Source organism: Talpa occidentalis, unplaced genomic scaffold, assembly GCF_014898055.3.
Source record: "Talpa occidentalis isolate TD23 unplaced genomic scaffold, MPIMG_talOcc4v2.1 talOcc4.12, whole genome shotgun sequence".
NCBI classification, from domain to species: domain Eukaryota; kingdom Metazoa; phylum Chordata; class Mammalia; order Eulipotyphla; family Talpidae; genus Talpa; species Talpa occidentalis.
Genome location: NW_023601212.1, coordinates 17,948,086 through 17,973,514, shown reverse-complemented (window position 1 = coordinate 17,973,514; position 25,429 = coordinate 17,948,086). Strand labels below are relative to the sequence as shown.

The following is a 25,429-nucleotide window of genomic DNA, read 5'->3' as shown; positions in this document are numbered from 1 at the left end:
GGCTAATTAAAATGCAGGTCTCAGGCATTCACTTGTTAGTGTGTCTTAGCTGAATTAGCCAGCTCAGACCAGAGCTCCTTGGACACAGTCACCTTGATATAGTTAAGAGGGAGGAAATTTGGAACAGGGTGTAGTGGATCATGAGAGGGTTCTGGGAAGTGAGTGAAGCTTTGTTTCTCTGCAGGTGAGGACTCCATTAGCACCTTGGGCCTGATCCTTGGCGTGGGGCTCTCACTGCTGCTTGTATCCATCCTGGGCTACAGCCTGGCCAAGTGGTACCAGCGCGGATACTGCTGGGATGGTGAGTGAGCATTAGACCATGTCCCTCTGCTTTGCCAGCCCCTCCTACAGCAGTTGGCAAGTCCAGGCAGAGCTACAAACTCTTCAGTGTGGAGCCATGCAAATATATTTCCTGTGGTGGCTGCAGTGGTTAGAGACTTGAGTGGGTGGTTGAACCCTTGAGGTAGTAGGGTGGGGTGGTAGAACCTTTATTGAGGGAGTGGGGGGCCCTCCCATCCTAGCAAGCAGCCAGTTTCCTTTTCCCTCAGTGCCCATTGGAGTCTATCCCAGAGGCTTATGTGGGCTCAAGGTCAATAGTAAGGGGTTAAATGGGCCAAATTGTAGGAATTCCTTATTTTGGCTCCTCGTATATCTCTTTCTCTGCCCTTGGGTCTTGGGGTCCTTTATTTAGCTGGCTGATGCTTCCAGGGGTCTTCTGGAATTTTCTGTGGGACTCCCAACTTGGACCCACATCTGCACTTCCTGTGGGACTAAGCAGAGCTAAAAAGGCATGTGGGAACATGGAGAGGTGAACACTTTCTAGATCTGCAATGAACTCTAACAACTTCCATAGCTGTTTGTGGAGCACCAGCTGTGTGCCAATTCACTTTTGCCCTCCACGATTCTCTCTAAAATTCCACTTGGAAAAGAAATTCTTAGTTTCCATTTTTTATAGATGAGGACCTGAGGCTAAAGACATAGGGTTGGAGGTGATGGAGTCTGCATTCAAGCCCAGTCTGCTTCTTTTGGGCTCCAAGCTAGGCCTACTTCCCTCTACAGTTATCGGGGCCCTTCATGGAGGATCCCTGAGAGTAGGGACTTCCCTGAAAAAAAAAAAAAGCAACAAAACTGGGGATTCTATTTGGGAAGACAGGGTGCACCCATGGGCATGGGGCAGGAAGCAGACACTGAAGGTGCTTGGGACTCTCACAGTGTCCTGAGCCCTAGCCCAGTCATCCCACACCTCCCAGATAGGGATGAGGGGATACCAGATGTTCCCAGGTAGTAACAGGCAGCCCTCTGGAGGTACTGACTCTTGTTTTTGGATTATCTCCCTAGGACCCAGTTTTGTTTTCAACTTGTACCAAATCCGGTGAGTAGATCTGGGGGGTGTAATGGGGGGATGGGGATTAAGCATGATCCAGAAAGAGTCAAAGATGAAGGCAGAACTTTTTGCTTCCCTTCCCTGTCTCTTCTCTATGCCTATGAGCAAACAAGAGGAAGGAGCCAGTGTCCATTTAGAAAGTTCCTTGAATAAAAACTTGAATATGGAAGGGACTTTAAATCCCTGATGACAGTGACCTTTTTAACAGTCACCCTCATTTAGGGCCATCCATCTATCATCCATCCACCCATCTGTCTTCCTCCCATCCATCTATCCATCCACCCATTCTCCATCCACCCATCCTCTATCTATCTATCTATCCATCCATCCACCCACCCATTCATTTATTCTCTCATCATTTACTTAGTAAGGCTCTATTGTAGCAGGTTTTGTGGTATTAGTTCCTAAGGGTACCAAAATAACTAAGCATAGTTTCTGTCTTTAAGCTTCTCACTGTCTATGATGGGTACAGGCCTGCTTACATAGATAAAATCTCAAGCATGACATAGTGTCAAAGGGAAGAGCACGTGAAGACAAGCAGGGATTCAGGAAGCAGCATATCCTCTTGGGTATTCTCTGTTAGGGGCAGGACTGGAAATAAGTCAGTGAGTTGGTGTCCTAGAGATTCTCCCTACCAGCAATTCTTCCCAAGCTCTGTTCTAGGGAGTTGGGCTGCCAGGGACAGGCCAGGTTTCAGTGCCAGTAGCTTGATGGGATCATCTTTTTCAGGAACCTGAAGGAGGTGGAGACAGGTCCACCTTTCACCATCAGTGGCCAGATTAGCAGTCCGGATGGCAGCTATATGAGATTCTCCGACAGACTAGTCTGATGAGCCTTGGAGAGGTGAGTAGCGGAAATATTGGGGAGTTCCTGAGTAGGTTTGCTGTCCCAGTAAGATCTTGAGGTGGCCCACATGTCCAAGGACTGCCTGGAACCCAAAGAGATGATTAGGCCTATCCTTTGCCTCTGGAGAGTGGGCTCCATAGGAGATGATCTCAAGAATGAAGGCCTGGCTCATGCTGTCCCCACCTGCTGCCAATGCTGAGTCACTTCTTTTCTATTTGTCTGCCCAATCCATGTCCTGCTTTTCTTTCCTGGGAAGTTTCTATTTCTAATCAGAAGGAAGCTTCTAAAATAGAGCTTTCTCTCTCATATTTGCTCTGAGATGGAGGTTCCAGATGACTACTCTCTCCAAGAAGCATCGTTCTAGAGCTTCCATCTTTCAGCTTTTTGAACCCAAGAGCATTTGTGGCCGGCCAGTCCTTTTGTCACACTGTGGCAAGCCCGTTGCTTCTCTACATCATTGTTTCTCTCACCTAAGTTATTTCCTCCCCCAGTTTCTCTCATCTCCTCCCCTCTAAACACCCTCAGCTTCTCCTTGTGTCTTCTCTCTGAAGCCCTCCCCTTGCTTAGGACTGGCCTTGCCAGATGCAATGGTTCAGAGGAGTCCTTCCCAAGTCTCACATCTTTCTCACATTCCCTTCTCTTTTTCTGCAGGAGGAGGCTCCTGGCTCAGCACTGGCCTCTTTCCAGGTTCCTGGAAATGCCTTTCCCTCCCTGGGTTTTTAAGACCTTGCCTGGCCTGTTTGTGACAATGAGGAATCTTTTCTGGGTATAACACCTATCTGTGGCACGAGAATCGCCAGGGGCAGCTATGACTTTCTCACAGAAATACAAAATGTCGTCATTCTCAGGAGGCCCCAGGGCCTGTGGGAAGTGTTCTAGGCATCCTGGAGGGCAAGGTCCTGCCCAGTTTCAGACCTGTATGGGCAGGAACTGGACACTTCAGAGGGAGCTCCTCACTTGGTGTCTCTGGTCCCTTCCCCTTGCAACGCCGACACCAGGGCCCGGAAAACCAGTCATTTCTTAAATTGGCAAAGTCATGTAGAATGGAGGTGATTCCAGATACTGTTTTCTGACCTTCCTATTGGAAAGTGACTTCCCCTAAGTGCTAAAGACTGAGTGTGGGCCTTTCCTCTGTCCAGCCTTCCTTTGTACTTAGTTCTAGCACTTCGAACCCATCCTGCTCCCTAACCCACACTCTTATCCACACCTGGCTCTATCCAGCCTTACTAGCTCCTAAACAATTTTGAGGGCAGTGCTGAGAAAAGTACTCTCTTTTCCTAAGCTCCTATGATGCAGTGGGCTTGTGGGAACAGGGGGGCGGGGGGCTCTATCTCCCCGTGTTCTGCATTTTCAGTGCAAGACCTGGCCTGTGATGGGGAAGGTGGACCAGAAATGGTGTGAATAGGGAGAGAAACCCAGATAGGCTGAAAAAAACAGACAACACACAAGGGAAATCAAGAATCCAGCCTAGCTTGGTGGACAGCACAGCAAATTGCCCTGTGAGTCATCACATCTTCCTCTGGTTTGTGCCCTAGTGGACCTGAGGTGGAACCTGCCCTGGGATGTCAACTTAGTGGGCACTTAATGTAGAGTTGTTCAATCCAGAGAGACTGGGTTCCTGGGTAAAGCAGAACCTGAGAGGGCCAGTTAGAACTACCAGCCACTGGTCTCTCCGCCCATGTCCCAGCACCAAGGCCAGCAGGAGCCCAGAACAGCGACAGAGGAGGAGAGGAGTCATATTATTTGTCTTCCTACTGACTCTTCCCTGAGGCCTGGTGTCCTTACCTGGTGTTCTAGCAGGTTGTAGTGGAGGGAAGGAAGAGAGGGGCTTACCAGCTCTTACTCCCTCGATTCCTGCGAGGATCTGGAGGCCAGTCTCCCAGTGTGGCCAGTTTTCAAATGAATAAACTGAATTTCTGGATTTAGAGGTCCTTGTCTGGATCCCAATTCTTCTGGCCTTGAGTAGATGGGGGGGGGCGAGCCCCCAATAGCTCTGGATCCTTTGCTTCATTGAAGGCCTCTTGAGGAAGCTGTAGCAGGGAGATGAGCTGCCTTTGGCATCCCTTTATGGATTTCAGTTCTGAGGGCTGGGCCCCATTCCTTAACCTTGGGGTGTCCAGACTCAATAAAACCGTATATCTTGCTTAGCACAGCTCTGGTTCTGCAACCCGTCAGTCAGTGGGGTGGGACCAGGGGGTGAGGGGCCTCTGGAAGTGCTCAGCACTCAGTGGCTTTGGGAAAACTTAAAAGAGGATGGGGCCAAGGGCCCAAGTAGTCCTGGCCCCAGGTTTGGTAGCTTCAGGTAAGGACACAGGGACAGCTGCTGAGGGCAGGGAGAATGGAGGGTATTTCCCATCCTTGGGAGAGGAACTGAGACTGGGCTACTTCCTCTTTTAGAGCTCCCTGGTGTGCTCCCTGCTCCTCTCCCCTCCTCCCCCTTTACTGACTTCCGCAGTCCCACTGGCTAATATGACGTGAATTTCTTCACCCTTGGTTGCAGACCCCACCCTTGGTCTCTGTTTCTGTCCAGGGTCCTCAATTGGCAGAGTCCAGCTTGCTCAGAAAAGATTAGGGAGCAAATGCCTAGAAATCTGGCTCCAGGGCTGGCTGAGCTGGGTGCCCAAGGCACCCAGACCCATGGCTATTCCAGCGCCCCTCCAGGACTTCCCTCTCTTTCACTTACCCATCCTGTATGCCACTGGCCCCCAAAGCCAGGAGGCAGCAGGAGGTCCAGCAGTTTTGGGAGCTGGCCACCTTTTGTTTTTTGCTGCCTTTGCCAGGGCTGTCCTCTTTCCTAGCTGGAAAGCCTTCTCCCTGCCCCTTCTAGTCACATTTAGTCTTTATGAATGGCTCAAGGTCCATCTTTCCTGTGGCTTACCATGGGACTCCAGACTGGACGCTAACCATCTTGATCCCAGTTGTTGATGGTTTTGTTCTCTCCATTACTGCTATTCCCCAACCAGGCTGAGACTTTTACAGGTAGGATTCTGTCCCATAAGTTCTTAGCCACTGCTAAAAGTGAAGCACAGAGGAAGTGCTAGCTAAATGCCTGCTGAGCAGAGTAGAAACACCCAGTGTGGCCACAGAAGCCAGCTTTGTCTTAGAGAAAGATGCTCAAGTGACTGGAGAAGGAGCAGAACCTGCTGGCACAGAATACAAGGCATCTCCTGCACAGCACAGCATCCTGAACCTTGTGGAAACCTGTGACATGGGGATTATTATTGGCCCCATTTTACATATGTGGAGACTGAGATTCAGAGAGGTGGCATGCTTTGCTCAAGAATGCACAGCCACTGAGTAGTCAGTACCCACAGATGCAGCCTGACCTCAAGGCTCAGGGCTATGAATAGAGGCTGGCTAACCCTGCCCTGCCATGCTCTGTGGCCACGGCTACTCACTTCACCACTCTTGGCTTAAATTTCAACATCTGTAAATCAAGAGGTTAAACTATTTCTCTGGGGTTCCTTGGTGTTCTTATCTATAGGAGAAAAAAGGACTTATCTGTTAAAAAAAAAAAAACAAACTCTGTATTCTCAGTGTTTAGTATAGAACCTGAAACATAGTAGGCATCCAATAAACAAACCTTGTAAATAAAAGTGTACTTATAGCTTTCTAACTTAGGAAGGGGGCAATTGAAAAGTGAACACTGCAGTTCCTTCAGACCCTGATGGTCTAGGATTCTGAGTGTTACTCAACCTTTCTTTGACCTTGGATTTGGCTACCCTGAACCCAAGACTGGATCATTCCCAACCAAACCCTTCTTTATCAGGAAGGCAAAACTAACCTTTGCTGAGCATATATTAGTGTAGAGTAGGGAGCCCACAGGCACCTTCTCACTCTAGACTCACAGGTAAGGGGACAAAGGCTCAGGGTCTGGTGAAATAGTTTGCTTAAGGCTGGGTAAGAATGTATTTTCGTTGTCATTCTTTGGCATCCACTCCTAGCCTCTGTCCACACTAGCAATCTCCCTGAGCTCCTAGACCCCCTAAGGAAGCAGGTTTCTCCCTCTGGTTTCTAATCTCTTTTTCTGGGATCCTTGGACAGTAAGAAAGACTTCTAAGAAGCCTGGGCTCCTCAGACCCCATCCTTTGCTCTGAGTTTCTCAATGGCCCATTTCTCCTTCTTCCTCTTAATTTTTATACCCCCTTTGATTGTCAAATCATCAAATTCTGTCCATTTTTTCATGCAACACAGATTTTACTTCTCAGGAAACTTTCTTGAAAACCTACAGATCTTGTCTCCTGACTTTTAATTGGAAATATTCTCTGCCTCCCATAACTTAATTATTGATTATTTCCTTGTATTCATTTATGAATGCAGCCTCTAAAATGTGCCCGGCATGGCGGGGGGCTCCAATCTCTTTTGAGATTAAGCTAACTCCACCCTGCTTGAATGGTGTTACTTGCAGACAAAATGGGCATGTTTCTGTCAAGGACCCTCAAGTGGCAGATTCTTAAAATTTTTCTGAGTCTTCTACCTTGTCTGAGTTCTGTATGGCTCTGGTCAAAGCTAGGAACTTCTCAGGAAATCGAGTTGATGGATTCCTTAGTCTCTTCAAGGAATCTTGAACCTTGTTTCATCCCTGGTCCAATCCTTGGTTCTCTGAAAACCAAAGCTTTTGGTTTTCTCTTCTCATCCTCAGCATGTTCAACACTTGCTTATCATCAGATACAGTTGTGAAGACAGTGACTTTTTTTATTCAAGTGATAACCTCAAAGGTGGTCAAAACCAGGAAGAGGCTAGGCAGGAGTGGAGGGGGCTCTATTCTCCTGTAGGCATTCTTTCAGTTGTATTGACCTATGCTGTGACCAGTGGCCATGGAGAGGTCAGTGTCCATGAAGCCCCTCTCAGACCCAGAGGTCTGAGAACCTCAAAGTGGGAACAGATGGGAGAATCATTATTATATTAAAAAAAAAACTGCTTAGTGATCAAAAAGCATTTAGAAGCAAAGATATTTGAGCAGTACAAAACAGGAAGTCAGTGGCCTGCTAAATTCTCACACTGGGGGACCAGAAGTGAAAATGTTCTGCCTGCCCAGAGTAGCAACAGGCCAGCAAAACAACAGGGGCCAGAGGCCAAGTCATGGTGGACTTCCTGTCTCCTGGACTTTTACCTGCAGAGGCATGGTAGTTCTCGTCCCATCCCCAAAACCTAGGATGAGGTTTCTTATATACAAGCAAAGGGCCAGTGGGATGGAAAGGGTGAGAGAATATAAGAAGACTCATCTTCCATTCTAGTCCCAGTTCCTCCTCGTAGCTGGTGAGCCCAGGTGTCTGGTTTGTGTAATAAGGTTGCCATTGGACTTGAAGTCTGTGAGGTTCCTTCCAGCTGTGAAGCTGTTTCAGAATGTGGGTAACTTCAAATACACAGTGCTGGAGGGAAGGGGTTGAGGGAGGTAGTTGGTGAAGGAAACTCCCTCTCTCTCTCTCTACTCCTCTGTGTGTGTGTGTGTGTGTGTGTTTTTGTGTGATGCAAATAGTCAGGAAGGAGAGGGATCACCTCTTGTTACCTGCTGCATTCCCAGAGGGCCTGCTCAAGGCAGGTGCTCAATGGAGTCTGCTGAAGGAGTGAATGACTGTATCTTGAATATTTTCATGGCCCTTTGCCTTGCCTCCTGACCACTTCCCCCTGCTATAGACTTCCTGTTTGGTCTGTAGCCCTGGGTCCCTACAAGAGCTGGGTGGGGGGTGGGAGGGTGAAAACAGCAGGAAAGGGAATAATCATAGTGTATGTAATATGACTATACTAAGAAGATCATAAGTCTGAAAATAAAATTAAAAAAATAATGTACAGCCTGCTTTCCTTTTGACTCTTCCCAAGTATCCATTCAGCCTCAGGAAGCCACCCCCACACTTGCCAACTCAGGTTTGGATATCATATTTCTCCAACTTCTCTCATATGCTATTCCTTGTGAGCAAATTAATTTGTTCACATATTCACTATGCATCAATACTATATTGAGCACTATACTAGTGTTAGGTATTGGCTGGGTGTAAAAGACACTGAGTTAAAAGCAAAAGGAGGGTCTGTTCTGCAAGAGGCTCATAGAGAAGTAAGTACTGAACTACTCCACGGTGCCGGGATGCCCAGGAAAGAAGTCAGATTAAAGATCACCATCTCCATCGGACAGAAGACCTGAGGCCCTGACAGGGCTCATGTGAAAGATCTGATATTACCAAGTTGGATGGGCCTAGAACCTGGTATCCCTGAACTCCAGTCCAGCCCAGCACTCCCTCCCCTCTTCCTGTTGCCCTTGGGGTATGTCTAGACCATCAGCCTTGTCATAGGAGTCCCTTCAGTCTAAGTGGTGGATCACCATTCCCTTTTTGTGAGTGTCCTGCCTGCTTCCCTCTGCCGTAGCAGGCTGTGCAGTGCTTGTTCTGCCACCCATGCAGTCTCTTTGCCCCAGGTTTGAATTGTGGGCTCGGATCTTACAATCCCTCAGCTTGGGGGGAGAATCTTCCAATCTCATTCAGCATAACTTAATAAATCACGTATCTCACTCCTTTCAATTCAGCAAAAGTGTGCATTGAATACCCTAGTTGGACCAGGTGCTCCTTCCCTGCACCCTGTAGATCCCCGTGCACCTCTCCTGGCAGCACAACAGCAGGAATGTCTTGTCTTTCGTGCCCATCATACCTCCCTTTCTGCCCCATTCCTCCTGCTCTGGAGGAGTTCTGCACCCAGTGCATGAGCAGCTGAAGAATGCAGAGGGGTCAGCACCTCTAGGAGAAGCCCTAACCAGTGGGCTTCAGGAAATGGTGGATCAGGGCTTCTCCAGTCAATGCTCAGGGGAAATTGGAAGAGGCCTCTATACCCTCCACAATACATTTTAGTGGGATCAAGGCCCAGGTCCTCACATGACCGGCTCAATACCAGATCTGTGTCTTGGCTTTGCCTTCTTTCCTTGTCTTTCATTCTTGTTCCCCATGAAACTTCCAAACAAACTACCTGCCCACAGGTCCTTGAACCAGGTTCTGTTTCTGGAGGGGCAATTTAGGCTAAGTCAGCACTTATAATACTATGTTGCCAGTTTGATTTAATCCATTTATTTACTTGCTTGCTCATTCATTCAACAAATACGAACTGAATGTGGATTATATTTTCTAGGTTGTGTGAATGGAGGAGTGAAGAAAAGAGATAAAGTTCCTGCCTTCATAAGTCTTATATTTTATTTACAGTCTGAGAGACAGATGATAAGCAAATAAACACAGAAATAGAAAACAATTTTAGGTAAAGATGGGTATTCTGAGGGCAACAAGAGAGGGATGGGAGGGAGATAGAGAGAGGGGTGGTACTTAGGTAGGTGGCCAGCAAAGATCTTTCCAAGGAGATTCCACCTGAAAAGACCCTTGAATAAAACAAGGAAGGCATTAAAGAGAAGACCTGGGAAGAACAAGAACAAACGAGCTGAGGTGGAAATGATCTTAGAGTGGGCAAGGGGGAGAGTGCAGGGGTCTGGCAGAGAGTCAGGAGATACCAAGACATTTGGATTTTTCTTCTCTTTAGGACCAAGTGCAGAAAAGAGGGATTTCAGCAAGGGGATAGCGTGACTCGAGTTGTGTTTTGTAAAGGTCATGCTGGTTACAGTACTAGACAGCACGGGGTGAATCATGCTACACTAAGAGAACAGGAGCAGAAACAAGGACAGTAAGGTGAGAGCCACTCTGGACTTGACCAGGATGGTATGTGCTGGTAGTGGCATATAGTTATATAATTGTATTTATCATATAGTTGGAGGGGAGAGTTGTGGGACCTCCTTGATATATCAGATCTGTGATGTGATGGCATTGCGACTCTTAGGTTTTGTTTTGAACAACTGGGTAAATGATGGCATCATTTACTCAGGATGGAAGACTGTGGGAGATACCCTGGTGATACTATGAGAAAGTAGGGGGTAGGCAGATGGGAGTGTAAGGACAAGGAAGAAGCAGGTCACCTGCAAGCTAGCAGAAGTCCTCAAGAACTGAATTGGGTGGCACCTTGATCTTGGACTTCCAGCTTCAGCATTGTGAAAAACATCTGTTGTTTAAGCCCTCCCCCTACCTTCTAGGTATTTTGTTAGGGCAACCTGAATTGCTCAGCTAGCCAGCTATTTAGTTTCCCTCCCATCCCTAACCCATATGTGGAATATTAGTTTCTTTCATTCACTTAACACTGGTTGTAATATACTTGTTTATCTGTTTGTTAGCTTGATGCTTATTTTCATACACAGATGGCACCCTCCAAGAAGCCAGGCCCCTTTTATTTACCAGTCCAGACCCAGAGCTGAGCACCATGTCTGGCACATAGTAGGTATTTAATAATCAATTTCTTGAAATGAAATGCTGATTATGCTAAGTGCCTTTAGCCAGGTCTCCCTACATCCTGCCTTGTCCCCTCTGACTCATGCTCTTTGCTTTGACCAGTGTGACGTTTTTAAACCCTGATTTCATCCTTCCTAACCCTCCCTTGTCAGTGTTTATGGGTCCCACCACAATTTTTGAATGTTTATGGGAGCTAGATGAAGTTCAAGGTGACAGTGAGGAAGGTGCTCTGGGTTATTAATAAATATACATCAAATTTTAAATTGTGGATTTGCTTTAAAAGAAACCCCCAAACCATGAGCACTACAGGAAATGGATGAGTCATGCTTCCCACTGCGTAGTGTCCTTTAGGTTGGGGCTCGATAAAAATCAGCCCCAACTGCTTAAACCTCTCATTTGGTTTCCAGTGTGCTGCCCCAGGTGGGCACAGCTGATAGCTCCTCTTTCTCTGACCTTCATGTGTGGGGTTCAGAGAATGTCCAATCAGCAGGCCCATGTGAGCCCTGTAGGTGGGACCCAACCTTTTTAGGAGCAGTGAATATTCTGTGGGGGTGTGTGTCTTAGGGTGGGGTGGGGCAGGCCAGAGACCTGATGGGAAAGACAAGGCAGACACTTCCACTACAGCTCTTTACAAAGTTGGGAAAACACAGTTCAATAGAATTTCCTCTTAGGTCAATATTGGCCTATTTCCCCAGTCCCCTTACTAAGAGGAAGTTCCATTAGCTCATTGAAACGCAAAAACCACACATTCCTCAGCCTGGAAAAGCCCCTGAAGGAGCTTACTCAGTTTAACAATCTGGGCTTTCTGCTGGGGACTTTAACCCAAATTCCTAAGAAGGCGGGAAGGATATCACTGCCTGGCTATTTGGAATTTCTCTCTCAGCCCAGGCTGTGCTGCGCTGTTGAGAGCAGCTCAGAGGCTGAGGAGACAGGTCTTCCAGCTCCCCCTCATTATCCTTCTCGCAGAGCCCATGTCCCAGGACTCTATTCTCCCCTAGGAGCTGTTCCGATTTTTGTCTTTTCCAACCAAACCCACCCCTGTTCATAAGCGTGAGCAAGGTTCCCCTCATTTTCTGAATCTCTATTTCACCTCTGGCCAGTCTTCATCAAGCAGTCTCGGGGACATTTTCCTTGGGACAGAAGCCATCTCCAACACTCATTTCCAGGAGGAGCTGGCCAATTTGACAGGGGATCCTCTGGGGACAAAAGTCTGAGCAGGTCTCAGATGGGGTGGTATTAGTCAAGTTCTCCGAAGAAGATAGGATCAGCGCTTCCCCGGAACCGGGTAATTTCTCAGGGTGAAAGCCATTCTGAGATGATACGAGTATAACGTGACAAGGCGTCCCTGGTCACCTCCTGGCAGATCCAGCCTGGGACAAGGAGCCAAGTGTACTGGAGATGCAGGCCCTGGGTGTTGGGTTTGCTCCACCTGCTGGGCTGAGTTTGCGGAGAGATTCAAACCCACGTGTGGTTTTTCTTGGAAGGAAGAGGCTGCTTGTAGACTAGAATGCTGATGGCTTCCGCACTTATGAGATGTCCCCTTGGGACACACCTCCAGGTGGAGGGGAGCAGGCAACCTTGCTCCAGGTTTGCTGTCTTCCTGGCAGGGAGAGGCTGACAGGGTTGACATCTAAAACATGGTATTACACTCTCCACCTTATGTTTTCCTTTCAAAATTCTGAAAGAACCTTCTACACATACTTTTATTACCATACATTTTCATTATCCTTTTCATTATGTTTTGTGCTATCTAGCCACTGCTTTATGTTATGTTAGTCATTATCTACTTTCATTTCAGACATTTTCATGATCTCTTTCACACTCCCCATTTCCAAGAAAAACTGTCCATTTGCCTTTGTGATTTTAAAAGCCAATGACAATTAGTTAAACTCTGGATGTATGGCCTCATTTAAACCTCTGGAGGAGGTTATTCCCACTGTATGAGGGAGGAAACTGGAACTCAGAGAAGAAAGGTATTTTGCCCGAGGTCACAAATAATACATATTAGCCGGAGGACTTGTACCGATTCTGTCAGATGTGAGCTGGAATCCTCAGTCCTGTTATCTCAAAGTGAGTGACATCACATCTTATTCATTATCATCCTCAATCATCAACAATTCGAGGCTTCCACCAGCCACCATGTCATCTGAACTCTGACTGGTTCACAAGATTCATGTGGTCCTGACAATTTATTGAAATTTAAAAAATGCATCACTCATTTACAGAGCATTGTGTTCGAGGCACAGTCTCATCCTCCACCTCAGTGGAGCTGCAAAACCCAATGAAAGAAACAAGTCAGGAATTGTTTTCTGGCTTTACAGGTCTTTCCCAAGGTCACAAACACCAGAAAAGTGGAGTAAGAACTAGAACTCCCAGGCTCTTGACATACCCAGAGCTCTCTCACTGTACTCTGCTGCTACTTCAATAAATAAATGATTAATATAAATAAATAAGCATTTCAAGGGAACCCTGAGGAATCCTCCCTCAAGCCTGTTTCCAGAAGGAGTTGTTATCAGACTGGGATCCAAGGACTTCCTGGAAGAGTGGGGAGGGTCCTGGCTGATTCCCTGGGCTGGAATGTCTGTTCCCAGAATGCCCCAGAGAAAGGCCAGTGATGGCTCAGGGGCATAGCCCAGGTCTGTCACCACTCCCAGCCTCTTGCTTACAGGCTATAAACTGGCTTTGGGGAAACAGGACCCCACCTGCCCTTTCTGGCCTGAGTCTGGCTGCTCTCTGGGCAAGATACCATGGCTTCTGCTAGATCTGGAAGCCCTCCGCGTGAGAACCAAGCTGGCTGTGTAGACATAGTTTCCGCAGCCCACCTCCTCCCAGCCCAGTGTCAGACTGGGTTGGAAATGTCACCCCAGACACCAGCCAGGTTAACATCCAGCATGGAGGACTAGAGATTCAGTCCTTATTTCACAGCCTGGGTAACCGAGGCCCTTTGGAAAGTAGCTAGGCAAAGGTCACACAGCTGAGCACTGACAGCAGGGATCCCAGCCCAGGGCCCTATCCTGTGGGTCTGGAGCTGGACATTAGTAGCAAACATGAGGGCAGGTCCCACCCCTGACCCTTGGGGTTGACTCATGCATCCAAGCCCAGAGGCCACCTGAAGGGTTGAGTTCTGACCAATACAAACAACCAAGGTTTTTGTAGAACTGTCAGCAAGATGATGGGGGCAGCTGGGTGGGGATGATGAGTGGCCCAGTCACTTCAAATGCCTCAGTGCCACTTGCTGGAAATAGTGAGCTGTCTGCAGATGGACGCAAGACATCCCCAGAGGGACAGGTTCTGAGCCAGAGCACCTTCTGAGTCTCAGCTCCCTGCATCTCAGGCCTGCATCTGTGCTGACTTCGCCTGGCAGTGTCAGCACAATTCTGAAACTCCATGACTCCCCTGAGCAAGAAATCTTTTCTGACACAGGAAGAATCTCGTCTCAAGAAGAAAGGAGGTCCCTGCCCTTCTCTTCCCAGCTCTGCCAGTCTGTAGGGCACTATGCACACCGGGCAAGGCTGCCCACACTCCCTGAGTTAATTTGGCCAAATAGCCTCCTCCTGTCATGGGGACCATGGCCAGGCTCCTGGACCTGGCTATCCTTACTGGGCTCAAAGGAAAGTGCCCAGACTGACCTCATGTTTTACCTCTAACCTCTGGGATCTCCTTAGCCTGAGTCACTTGTTTGAGTGCAGGCTGGAGATCAGTGGCTGGGCGCACAGTTCTGAGTCAAAGCTGCCCAGGAGACTACCTGGAGCTACCACACAGTCCAGAGGGGTAAGAACAGGATCAAAGCTCCAGTCAGAAGTTCCTAGGTCGCCACAACTGGTTAAGCCCAGAAGTGACCATTCCTCAGTTGGGTGGTTCCACTGTTCAGTTGGGGTCCCTGAAGGAGCGAGAGTCATTCCTAGGGCACCCTGTTTCAAATAGCCATTGGCCAGAGCTGGTGAAGGCCAGCCTACCTCTGCATCCAGGCATGTCCGGAATTCAGGGCCAAGGCTATCTGTTGAGGAGGATTCTTCCTCCAGGCAGTCTGCCTTGGCTTCATTCTCCTCTGTGCATCTGGCCTGTCTCAGGTAGCCCTGGTATACCACTGCGGTTGAGTCTTCTTCCTCGGGAACCTCAGGCCTTGGGGACCTGACATGGGCCAAGGCTGAGCTGCCCTGTATATCCACAGGCTGCCCCTCAGCTTTCTGGACTAGGCCAATGCCACTGTCATCCTGGCCCTGGCTGTTGCTCCCCTGCTGCGGCTCCCAGTGGGGCGCCCTGCTGGGACACAGGCTGTGCTCCTGCAAGCAGATCCCACTGTCTGTGCTGGTGCTGCTGCCACTACTGCAGTTGTTCTCCAGCTCCAGGGGTGCCCCCTTTCTCATAGTCTCCTTGTCCTGGGGGTCAGAGGTAGGAAGGAGGAACTGGGGTTCTTCAGTCTGCAGGGATGGCTTGGCACTGTCAAAGCCACTATCCGTGCTGCCATGCAGTTCCGAGTTCCTCAGCTCTGGAGACACTTTGGGGAAGGCCGCCTCGTCCAGTGGGTGGATGGTGACATGGGTCTCTGGCCAGGAAAGTTGGCTGCTCGGGACAAAGGGACTGGGCTTATCGAAGACCTAGGGAGAAGAGCACAGAGTGAGACACGTGGGACCGTCTCCTGGAGGAACCGACCTGAGTGTGAGGCTATGGGTCCAGACAGCAAGCTCACGGAGGTACACTCCAACAGAGGGAAATCTGGAGTCTGCATTACACTGTAACATGTTCTTCTTGTTTCATTTCAGAATGGAGTTTTCTGCCTGATGCAATTCTCAGTTTGGCTCAGGCCAGTTTAAAAGAAAGCAGTACTCTCAGAGCCAGATGGCATCACAGGGAGAGTGAAGAATCTTCTTAGGTGGCTCCATCCTCGTGCGGTTCAAACCTAAGAGTAGGTTAGATCCAGGTAGATCTACTAGTGTGTTTCAAACTTTTTTGACTGTGACCCAAAATAAGAAATGTGTTATGTAATAGCTGATATATAAATATATGTGTGTGTGTATATATATGTAAATAGCCTTAAAATATATCACATATATGAATAATTTAAGTCAGTTTCACAAAATAACACTTATCATTACTGCCTGTGTACCATGATCTATTCCATCTGGTCCTATCTTAGCCCATATTATCCATTTCATTTTTTAAACAGAGCTGGACGTAGGACACCAAGTTAATTCCTCTGCTGAGTTGTGACACACATACACAGGGTGGCTGTACTGTGTGAGTGGTGGAACAGACAGACATAGCAGCTGAGGAGGACCTGCTGCTGATTAATTGCTGAGTTTCCAAGGAAGTCACTTAATCCCTCTCCCTGCTGCTCTTCTCTTTCACATTGGTGTTCTTTCTGCCCCAGAACATGTCACCACAGTATAGTCTTGGTCTTTGGACATGCTACTCCATCTGGATGGACCAATATCTCAGTGCTTTATATGGTTGTATCCTCCTGATTGTTTGATATCAGCTGAGACATCACTTCCTCAGAGAGGCCTTCCTAACCATCCTGGCAAAAGCAGTTTCCACTCCTAGTTAGTTATACGTTGGAGATTTAAGGGGTATTCTAGAGCTAGACTGCTCGGGTTCAAATCCCATCTCTGCAACTTACCAGTATATCACCTTAGCTAAACTATTTATCCTCTCTGCACTTTAGTGTCTCACCTATAAAATGGAAATAATGACAGTACTTGCTTCCTCATGTTCTAAGCGTATTATATTATATGCTTAGAACAGTGCCTGGTATATAGAAGGTACTCAGTGGAGGAATTTTTCTCTCCAGTAATTCTCCAAGAAAATACTATTTCTGCTTCCTAGTGAAGAAAGTTGAAACCAGAGTTACAGAGCAGCAAAGAACAAACCCAAAAGTTGTACTCAACTGTCCTGATTTGAAGTCTCCACTTATCCAACAATACTAAGCTTGATACATTGTTGAAATAGCTGATGAAAGGAGCTAATAAATGAGAATAGCCAATGAGTTGGAAAGTACACTGTGCGCTATAAGGTATTCATAGAGTTAGTAATAACCAAGACCTTTAGATGAAAAGAATTGGGTTGTATTTATCTTAAGGAAGAAAATACTCTCAAAGACAACTCAAATCTGTGCTCCAAATAACAGAAAGAACAAAAACCCAGGAACTGCTGTCAACTCTTGGCATTTGATGCATCTATGTCTGTTATACTCGTTTGCATTAAAGTTAAGTTTCAACCTAGGCTGTCCACAAGGCCCACAAGCAAGCCCCCTGGGACCAGGGGCTACATTAGTCAGCTTCTTCCCGTACCAAGTTTTGCATGTCGTAGGTGCTCAGTAGTTGGTATAACTGCCACCTTGTTTACTTTTTTCCTAGATGCCTTTCCTAGTCTAGAAAACTACCATCTCCCATCCAATGTGCCAGGACCTCCCTTCCCCCTCCCCACCCTTCCGTTTTCCAGTTACCTGTTCCTGAGGACAGGCCCCTTGTGTGTTCATCTCTAGCCCACCACTATCCTAGATTATGCTCAAAGTACTTGCTAAACAGGCCAAGGAATACTCTCCAGAGCACAGAGAAAGGACAATAAGGTAAACACTTCAGCTAGATACAACGAAGAAATTTATAATCACTGAGGCTGTAGGGGCTGCTCAGTCTTCCCACACCTTTCTACTCACAGCAGGAGAACCAAAGCTCAGAACATAGCTCTTTTTTTTTTTTTTTTTGGGGGGGGGCCTGGACAAAGGCTTGGATCAGGCCAGGCCATCCTACCCCCTTCTCTCCTGGGGGCCTACCCCCCACTTCCTTGAGTTCTTACTCAAAATAATTTCAGAGGTCTGTGTCTTTCTATTTTTTCTAGAAATTCTGGGATCCCTCTGGAGAGTCTCCTTCCAGCTGTGTACTTCCCTCAGACCCCTGTCTCCAGGCCCAGCCCTCTGCCCTTACAAAGATGCTAGCTGTCGAGGGTATGGGAGACAAGCTTTGATACAGTCTGAATCCCGGGCCAGAGGCTGAGGTCTGATGATACTGCACCAGGCAGCAAGTGGAGTTTCGGGGCTGGCTGACCACAAATGCAGCATTTGTCAGCACTGCCTAGCAAGAGGAGACACTCTGGCAGGGTCGGAGATCCAGGCGCCTCCACGAACCTCTGTGCTCCAGCATCCCCTTTCCACTCTGCCAGTAGCTGTGTGGCCCTGTTTCCTCACATGTAAAATAAGATGGTAACTGTACTTGCTCAAGATGTACTAACACACCGGAGCTGGTCATGGCTAGTTATTAGTAAAGAGTAACAAAATGGCTGGGACTACTAACAGGAAGGCAATCTCAGCCCTGGGCTTTGTGTTCAAGTCCTCCCTCCATCTCATTCTGGGTAATTTCGCCATTAACAGTTTCACCACAAGCATTTTTGTCACAGAACTAATTAGCCTTACAGCAATTTTGCATAAAAGAGAAAACAATGAAAAAGAAAAGAGGAATATTTAAAAGGTCATCGGAAAATATGAAAAATGAATTGTAAAATTAAGAAGACAAAATATAAAATATTTGAATACAGATCTATTGCAGAAAATACAAAGTACATCGAATACATTTACAAACCAAACATGTGCAGATTCATGGTAATACAGTCCCAAGAACTGATTTTCTTTTGTAGATTATACCTAACCCTTGTCTCCCAAGTCTTTCATTCGTTCATAGTATTATAAATTGGGGGGGGGCGTACTTTTTGGTGATCAAGCTTACTAGAAATACGAAATCAGAGAGTAAATTTACATCACATATTACTGTATTAGAAAATGATAGTATATCTGTTGCAAAGAGTTGGTTTCTTATTTCATCAATGGAGAAATGAAACCCACTGTCAACCAGTTAGTTCTTTTCTCTTTTATGGGAAAATTGCCTTGTGGTCAGTTAGTTATAGGCAAAATGTTTGTGGCAAAACTGGCATGAAAAAAATAGCGGCGAAAATACAGGACATACAGGTCCGCATAGAGAGAGCCTGACGGGTAACAGTCAGGCCTGAAGGGCCTACTGAGGCGCTCCCTGCCCCCGGCAGAGGTGTGGTTGGGCAGGGTGGGACACTGGCCCCCCTAAAGACTCACCAGGACAGTGGGCAGCTTCCTGCGGCGCCGCACGTAGAGCTGAAGGACCAAGCAGTAGGACAGCACTCCGCAGAGCAGCAGCAGAAAGATGAAGAAGATGCTGAGGTTGGTCACGGTCAAGTCTGCAGGCCAAGAGAGATGCAAGTGGCCTAGGGATCCTCCCAGGCTAACTAGGCCACATCTCTAGTCATGTCTAGGTTCTGGGGAATCCCTGCCTGCACTTCCTGGCTCTGCCCAGGATTCCCTCACTGGACGCCTTGATGCTGCTCCCAGCTCTTTGCTCAGGACTTACATGGAGTAAGAGGCAGGTGGCCAGCAGGTAAGAATAAAGGCTTTGGGAGCAGTGCAACCAGAGTTCAAGTCCCAGTTCCCCTACTTACTAGCTGTGATATTAGACAAATTACTCAGCTTCTCTGAGACTATTTCCTCATCTGTAAAATGGGGAAAATAATAGCACCACTACATCAGATGTTGTAAAGCATACAGTGTTTATAACCTGCCAAGTGCTTAGTTCTCTGATCCTTCTAATGACCTTAAGAGGTAAATAATATCATTCCTAATATTAGGATCCTGAGGCCCAGAGAGGTCAAATCACTTGCCCAAGGTGACATGTGTTACCAAAAGTGATAATCTCATAAAGCTGAGATTTGAGCCCAGGCCTGCACACAAAACTAGTTATCACATCAGAGGTGAATGTACTAATAGCTCTTAAAGCTGCCTGACACTGGTGGCCTCTCACTCTGCTTGAATGAGAATGAGGCATGATGGCATTGAACTTGTGTGTCCTTTGTAGGTGGAAATGTATTGTAGAAATGTAAGAATTCACTTTGGTCTTTGCCAGACCCTGTCCACACTGGACTGGGCAGTCCTGGCACACTGACCGTTGACATGATTCACCAGCACTTGCCATATGCATCCTCACAGAGCTGTTAGTTGTAGCTTTCACCGAGCATCCCATCTTCCCAGCCAGGCTGTAAGACGGTGTCCAGGAGGACTGTGGCCTTCATAGCCTCTATTGCCACCCCTCTTCCCAGTTGAGAGCCTGGCACTGTATTTGTAGATGTTACCAGCTGTGGCCAGGAGTTAGCTCAGTTCTACTTCTTTTGAAGGGGAGTAAGGGTAGGGAGAAGGACCTTTGTGCCCCCAGCCCCAAGAAATACAGCAAAGGAGCGAAACAAACAGGAGGTACCATAGCTGACAGGGCATGGCAGGGGTGCTTGGGGAGTGGATTTGTGCTCAGGAATAGCACCACAGAATCATGAAGCCTGGCTCTGCCACCATGCCCTTGGAAGCTGCTTCCATGCACCAAGTCTCATCTCTAAAAGGGGGACAATCAGAGTTCTTGCCCAGGGTGGCATGAGGATGCACAGCTAAGTGGGGAATATCTGGCATGATGCCTGGCACTGGTGGCCCTTGCAGGGGTTTTCTTTTTGGAATGTCCTTCTGGCCTCCATCCCTGCCCAGCCAGCAGCCCTGCTGGACTCACACTGTGGGGTCAGGGTGATGCACTCCTCCATGGACCACACACCCTTGTTTGTTCGGGAGCTGATAGATGGCTTCACCTTGACACAGAACTTTCCCATCTCTCCAGCAGTTGGGAGGCTGAAATTTTCCCCTTGTACCTTCTTGTTTGGGAACTGAAATGAAAACAACAACAATAAACAAAATAACCTTGTTTCATGGCACACAATAGCAAGAGCTGGAGGGGCTCTTAGAGGTGACCTTCCTCAGCCACCTTCAGTGTTCTTTTTCTGAGATAACAAACCCTATATTATCACTGCAGCCCAAGATCTGAGTGATTGCCAGGATTTATTTTGTATTAAAAGAGAAAAAAGTGCTTGTAGAAGTTGAGGACCTTCTCAGAAGGGGCTGGGACTAACTGGTGGAGGAGAAAGAGGGTAGATTTTCCAGATCTCCCATTTATGGGGGTGTTCTTGGGCAATTACATAACCTCCTGGAGCCAGCCTCATTTCCCCATCTCTAAAATGGAACAAAAGATTCACTTGCAAGGAGGTCAGAAACAATAGCTATAAAATGTCTCATGAGGTACCTGGCACCTATGGCAGTGTCTTCCCTGCCACCTGGCGGGAGCACAGGTTTAAGGACTGGCTCATTCTGCTCCCTCTCCCACCCCCATGACTCCCCTCTATTCTGCCTACAAAGCTCCCCAGAAGGTGCACAACAGGTGCTTCCAGCCCAGGTGACAGGAATACCTGGGAAGCCCCAGGTCTTACAGCCTTGGGAAACACCTTACCTTATAGTCTCCTGGGACCTTGCGAACCTCAATCTCATACTCGCGGAACTCCGGGAAGATGCTTTCATATGTGTCACCTGCAGGGGCGATCTTGGGCCTGGAGGGATGGATTATCCCGAAGATGGAGCTTTTGCGCCTCTCCAGCGTCACACTGCCAACTGTCAGAGTCACTGAGTGGGGAGACAAAACCATGAGGTACCCCTCTCATGCCTGATTTCCAGGGTCAAGCTTTCCCTACTCCCCCAAAGTCTGGGAAACAGGTTCCCAGCCCAGCAGAACATACAGACTTCCTGGGAGCACATTACAAATACAGATGCAGGGGCCCACTGAAAACCCAGTGAATCTGAATTTCGAAGCCAAGCCCTGGAAACATCTACTGTAAAGACACACCCAGGTAATGTTTCTGCAGCCAGCTGAACAATGGCCTGTAGGTAGGCATTTGGGGAACAGTGACCTCCTAAGCCATTGGTTCTCACTCTGGATTCTGCAGAGCAGGTTGCTCTCCCCACCCCACCACCCCCCACCTCCCCTCCCCCCTTCACAGGAAACCCGATCAGTCCCAATCTGTGAAATGAGAGAATCCCATCAAGTTTGGGGTTCTTTTTTCTTATTTCTAAAGAGAGAGACTCCTACTTTTTCTTCAGTAGCACCTCCCTGCTTCAAAATCTCACACCTTGATTCCTGGGATTTTATCCCTAAAATGGGGAGGATGTGATTCAAAATCTGTCTACTGCTTGCTGCCCTGTGCTGAGTGCTTACGGATTTGCTTCCTCTCCTGCATCCCTCCAAATACACAAGCCTCGTGACTCAGCTGCTGTATCTCACCCCCAAGACTTCTCTGCTGTAGGATAAACAACTCTAGTTCCCTTTTAAATCTTGGACAACTTGGCTATTTTCATATAAACCTTCTTCACAGTCCTGACTCAAGCTTGCTTAGGCAACTAGGTCCCTGACCGGGAAGCCAGCTGACATGCCCAGCTGTGGTAACACAGAGAAAAGTTCTAGACTAGAGAGAACTCCAAAAGTCACATTCTAAACTCAGAGGGAGAAAAGTACCATCATCCAGAGAGAAGCGTGTGTTGGTGATGGTCCAGTTGGAGTGCTCGCCTCCATCCACTGCCCGGACTTTGGCTCTGTAAAGAATGTTGTAGTACATGTGGTACAGGTCCAGGGTCACCATAGTGAGATCACAGGACAACATCCGGGTCTGGTTGCAGTTGTGGATAGGCGTCCAGTGGCTTGTTCCATACCTGGGAGAGATCAGGGTAGAGAGCGCCCATGAGGGTACAACCCCAAGAGTGTTTCCTCTAGTCCAAGACATCTAATTGCAGGAGGATCTCCCTTGGTTCTGGGACCCTGTGCCAATTTCTCCATGGTCTAGAAGACTCTCAGATTGGAATATGAGTAGCTCCCATCCTGGCTCTCCAGGAAATTTTGCTATGCCCTGGAACACAACCTAATTTCTTCCTTCTGCCACCTGCCTTTGCAGTGGTTGGGGTTTTCTTGATGCTTTTCCTGTTTTTTTCCAATAAGATGGATAAACCTCGAGGGTAAAGGCAATACTCTGCCTTCCTCATCCCAGATAAACCTTGAGGGTAAAGGCAATACTCTGGCTTCCTCACCCCAGAGGTCCCAGCACAGTGCTCAGCACGTGAGACTCATGAGTAATTGGCAACTGATGGCTATATGCCTGGTTCCTTCTGGTGTCCTTTCAATAACAAGGCAGGCGTCATCTTCCCATGCCAGGGGAGGAGGGGATGGCCCACCCATTCCCTCACCCACCTCCTTTCCCCACCCTCCCCTTTCCTTACCTCTGGAGCTCCACTTCATAGTAGGTGCTGTCAGATGAATTTGGGATGGGAGTCCAGTGAAGAACGTGGTGGAAAAATTCTGCTTCAAACCACACAGATGGAGGGCTAAGCAGTTCTGTCCCTGGGGAGAAGAGTGTCAGTAGCACAGCTAGCAAATCCCATCCCCCAGGGATGAAGATGATGATGGTGATGGTAGCAAATATCTAGCAGTTCCCATTTATTGAGTATTTTGCTATAAGTCCATTGCTCTGCTAAGTACTTTATGTATGTTATCTCATTTAATTATCACACCAGTCCTTCAGGTGGGTACTTATTGTCTCAATGTTTCCAGAGAAGAAATGGAGGCTCAGAAAGGTTAAATGACTTGCCCAAGCTCAGTGGAGCCCATGGGGGCTGGGCAGGGCCTTGCAGGGGCCATCCAGGCCCCACCAGTCTGACTCCAGAGTTAGTGTTGTGAACTGAAATCACTATCTTCTACTACTCGGGATCAGAAGCAGAAGTGGTAACTGAAAAGAGTTAGGTTGGGTCTGATGTATCTCTGGTGAGAAAATGAGGGATGAGAGAGAGGACTATAGTGCCCAATCACTAGCCCTCCCTCCAGCCCTGACCCCATCCCTGCCCCTGGTGTCCACCCTGGTGCCAGCATAGGGCTCCAGCCCAAGGCCCCCTATCTGGTGTTTTCTGGGTACACAGATATCCTGCATAAATCTGCTTGTTTCTCTCTGCAGGTCCCCTGTGCAACCCCAAGCTGGGTGCTCGCCCCATCTCCCAGTTTCTAGAAGGGCTTCTATAGCCGTGCACAACTTCAGACTGCATGAGGACACACAGAATGAAGCAGCTCTGGTTCTAGGCTGTGCTGAGCACCTTTGCACAAGAAGGTAGCACCTGTGGGTCTGAGGTGAGACACTAAATACCAATGCCCGCCCCCATCTCCTCTCTCCCTCCTCCCCAGCCTCCCGCCACTCACTAAGGGAAATGCAGCTTCAGGAGCCTCAGACTCACACTTCCCAGGGTAGCACGGACACATTTTTAAACCTCACCGAGCTGAACCCCCTTGTGTAAGAACACAGTAAATACACCCATTTCAAGTCTCCTGCTCTGGTGAAATGAAGCAGCTGAGGCTATTTCCCTCAGTCAGTTTCTCTTCTTTCCTTCCTAATCCCTTAATCTCTGTCTCTTCTTCTGACAGCAACTCTCTCCCGCTTCCCGGGTCCCCTCATCTCCCTAATAATGCTGCTTCCCCTCCCAGGCCCTACCTCGTTCTTACTTAGAAAGTATAGCTGTCCCTGGCTCTTACTTTTTTTCTTATACGGTCTTTGATTCTCAAGTCTGTGTCTCGATTTCAAAACATTAACATGGAAAGTGAGAAGTGCAGCCCGTCTTTGTGGTGTTTGGTCTGTACATTCCGGTCATGTGAATGACTGACTGTGAGTTTTAATTTGTATTCTCGTGTCACACCGACGCGGTTTCAGGCCCCCCTCGCTGCCTCTGCTCTTGGTCCTCTCCCCTCTGGTCCTTTCACTCTCTCCCTGGGGTTTACACTTCGTAGTTGCAGAAACTTTCCAGGACTGCTGGGTGCGGGGTGGGAGTAAGCAGGGGGAGGCGCAGGCAGAGGGAGCACTTTGGGGGCTGAAGAAGTAGCAGGGATGATCAGACGGGGGTGTCAGGTGAGAGTCAGGAGAAGAGCTGCAGTGACCGAGAGCGGGGACAGCAAGCAGAGTCAGATGGGGGCTCAGAGTCGTTCCCATCATTTGAGGAGCAGTCCATCATTTGAACTGAAACAACTAAGCAAGACGAAATTCACGATTTGCCAGGAGGTGGGTGGGCAGTGAGTTGGTGGTGGCAGGTGGTGGGGACCGATAGTCATTTCCCTTCCCTATGCCCACCTGCCCACCGCTCGCTCAGTCTCAGATTCTTCCATTTCTACAGCTGGTGAGCACGAGAGCCAGGCTCGCCAGAAGGACCCCTCTCTAGAGGGCAGGGAGTCAGACCGGCTTCTCCCCGGGGCGCACGACTTTAATGTAGGGGTGACAACGGCTGAGAGACAGGTCTGGTCACCCACGCAGCCCAGCGCGGGGGGCTGCGGAGGGCAGGGCAGGGCCGGGCCGGGGGTCCTTACCGTGCGCGCCGGCGCCGAGCCGCAGGCCGAGGAGCGCCGCCAGCGGCACAACCAGGCTCGGCAGCATCCTAGGCGCGCCGCATCCTCCAGAGGCTGAGCCGAAGCTTCGCCGAAGCTTCGCTGCGGGCCTCCAGCCCTGGCGATTAGGGCTCAGACTGAAAGGTCCCGCCGCCGGCCCCGCCTGCTTCCCGCCCGGCTGACGTCGGGGGGCGAGGCCTCGAGGTCCCCGCCCTCCGAGGCTCCGGAGTCCGGAGCGGATGCGCGGCGGGTACCTGCAGCCTAGCGCGCACCACCCCAGCGGGTGGAGAGGATGGACGCGCAAGGCGCCTACGTGACTGTCCCGGGACGGGTGCGGCGCCCTGAGGCGCTCTCCCAGGCCCTGGGCCTGATGGAGCCCAGCGCGACCCCACGAAAGCGGTCCGGGGGTGGGGGTGGGCCGGAGAGAGAGGGGTGGGGTGCAGTGCAGGTGACAAGGTGTAGGTAACCTCGCTTTGGGTGCAGAAGGTGGGTTGAGACTCTCAGAACTGATTTTGCTAGATGAGGAGGGTTGGCCCCCGGAGTCAGCTTTGGGGAAGGTGATGTCCCAGGTGCTTGGGTGTCTGTGTGAGTCTTGGTGTTGCCCTAGTGCAGGG

General features: G+C 48.8%; 2 protein-coding genes across 4 annotated transcripts in view; one reads left to right on the top strand and one right to left on the bottom strand.

Annotated features, from left to right (window-relative positions):
• SMIM35 (small integral membrane protein 35) overlaps window positions 1-9,929 on the top strand; it is a 59,018-nt gene extending 49,089 nt beyond the window's left edge. The window contains exons 2-6 of one of the 3 annotated variants that reach the window (XR_005124181.2): window positions 185-301; window positions 1,339-1,372; window positions 2,114-2,227; window positions 9,341-9,463; window positions 9,740-9,929. Coding sequence is in view for 2 of the 3 variants with exons in the window: in XM_054693135.1 (XP_054549110.1) it covers window positions 185-301; window positions 1,339-1,372; window positions 2,114-2,213 (251 nt within the window). In the remaining variant the exon portion in view is untranslated. Of the gene's footprint in view, window positions 1-184; window positions 302-1,338; window positions 1,373-2,113; window positions 2,228-2,881; window positions 6,598-9,340; window positions 9,464-9,739 lie in introns of those variants that run through there. The other 2 variants (XM_054693135.1, XM_054693134.1) reach the window with 2 other exon arrangements.
• Window positions 9,930-11,133: 1,204 nt separating this feature from the next.
• On the bottom strand, window positions 11,134-24,870 carry IL10RA (interleukin 10 receptor subunit alpha). The gene is made up of 7 exons (XM_037505360.2): window positions 24,798-24,870; window positions 22,679-22,799; window positions 21,924-22,117; window positions 20,868-21,037; window positions 20,100-20,250; window positions 18,614-18,735; window positions 11,134-15,134 (listed from the first exon to the last, which is right to left on the bottom strand). The coding sequence occupies exons 1-7, from the start codon at window positions 24,862-24,864 to the stop codon at window positions 14,208-14,210; spliced, it is 1,752 nt and encodes a 583-aa protein (XP_037361257.1). The 5' UTR covers window positions 24,865-24,870; the 3' UTR covers window positions 11,134-14,207.
• Between the last annotated feature and the right edge of the window lie 559 nt (window positions 24,871-25,429).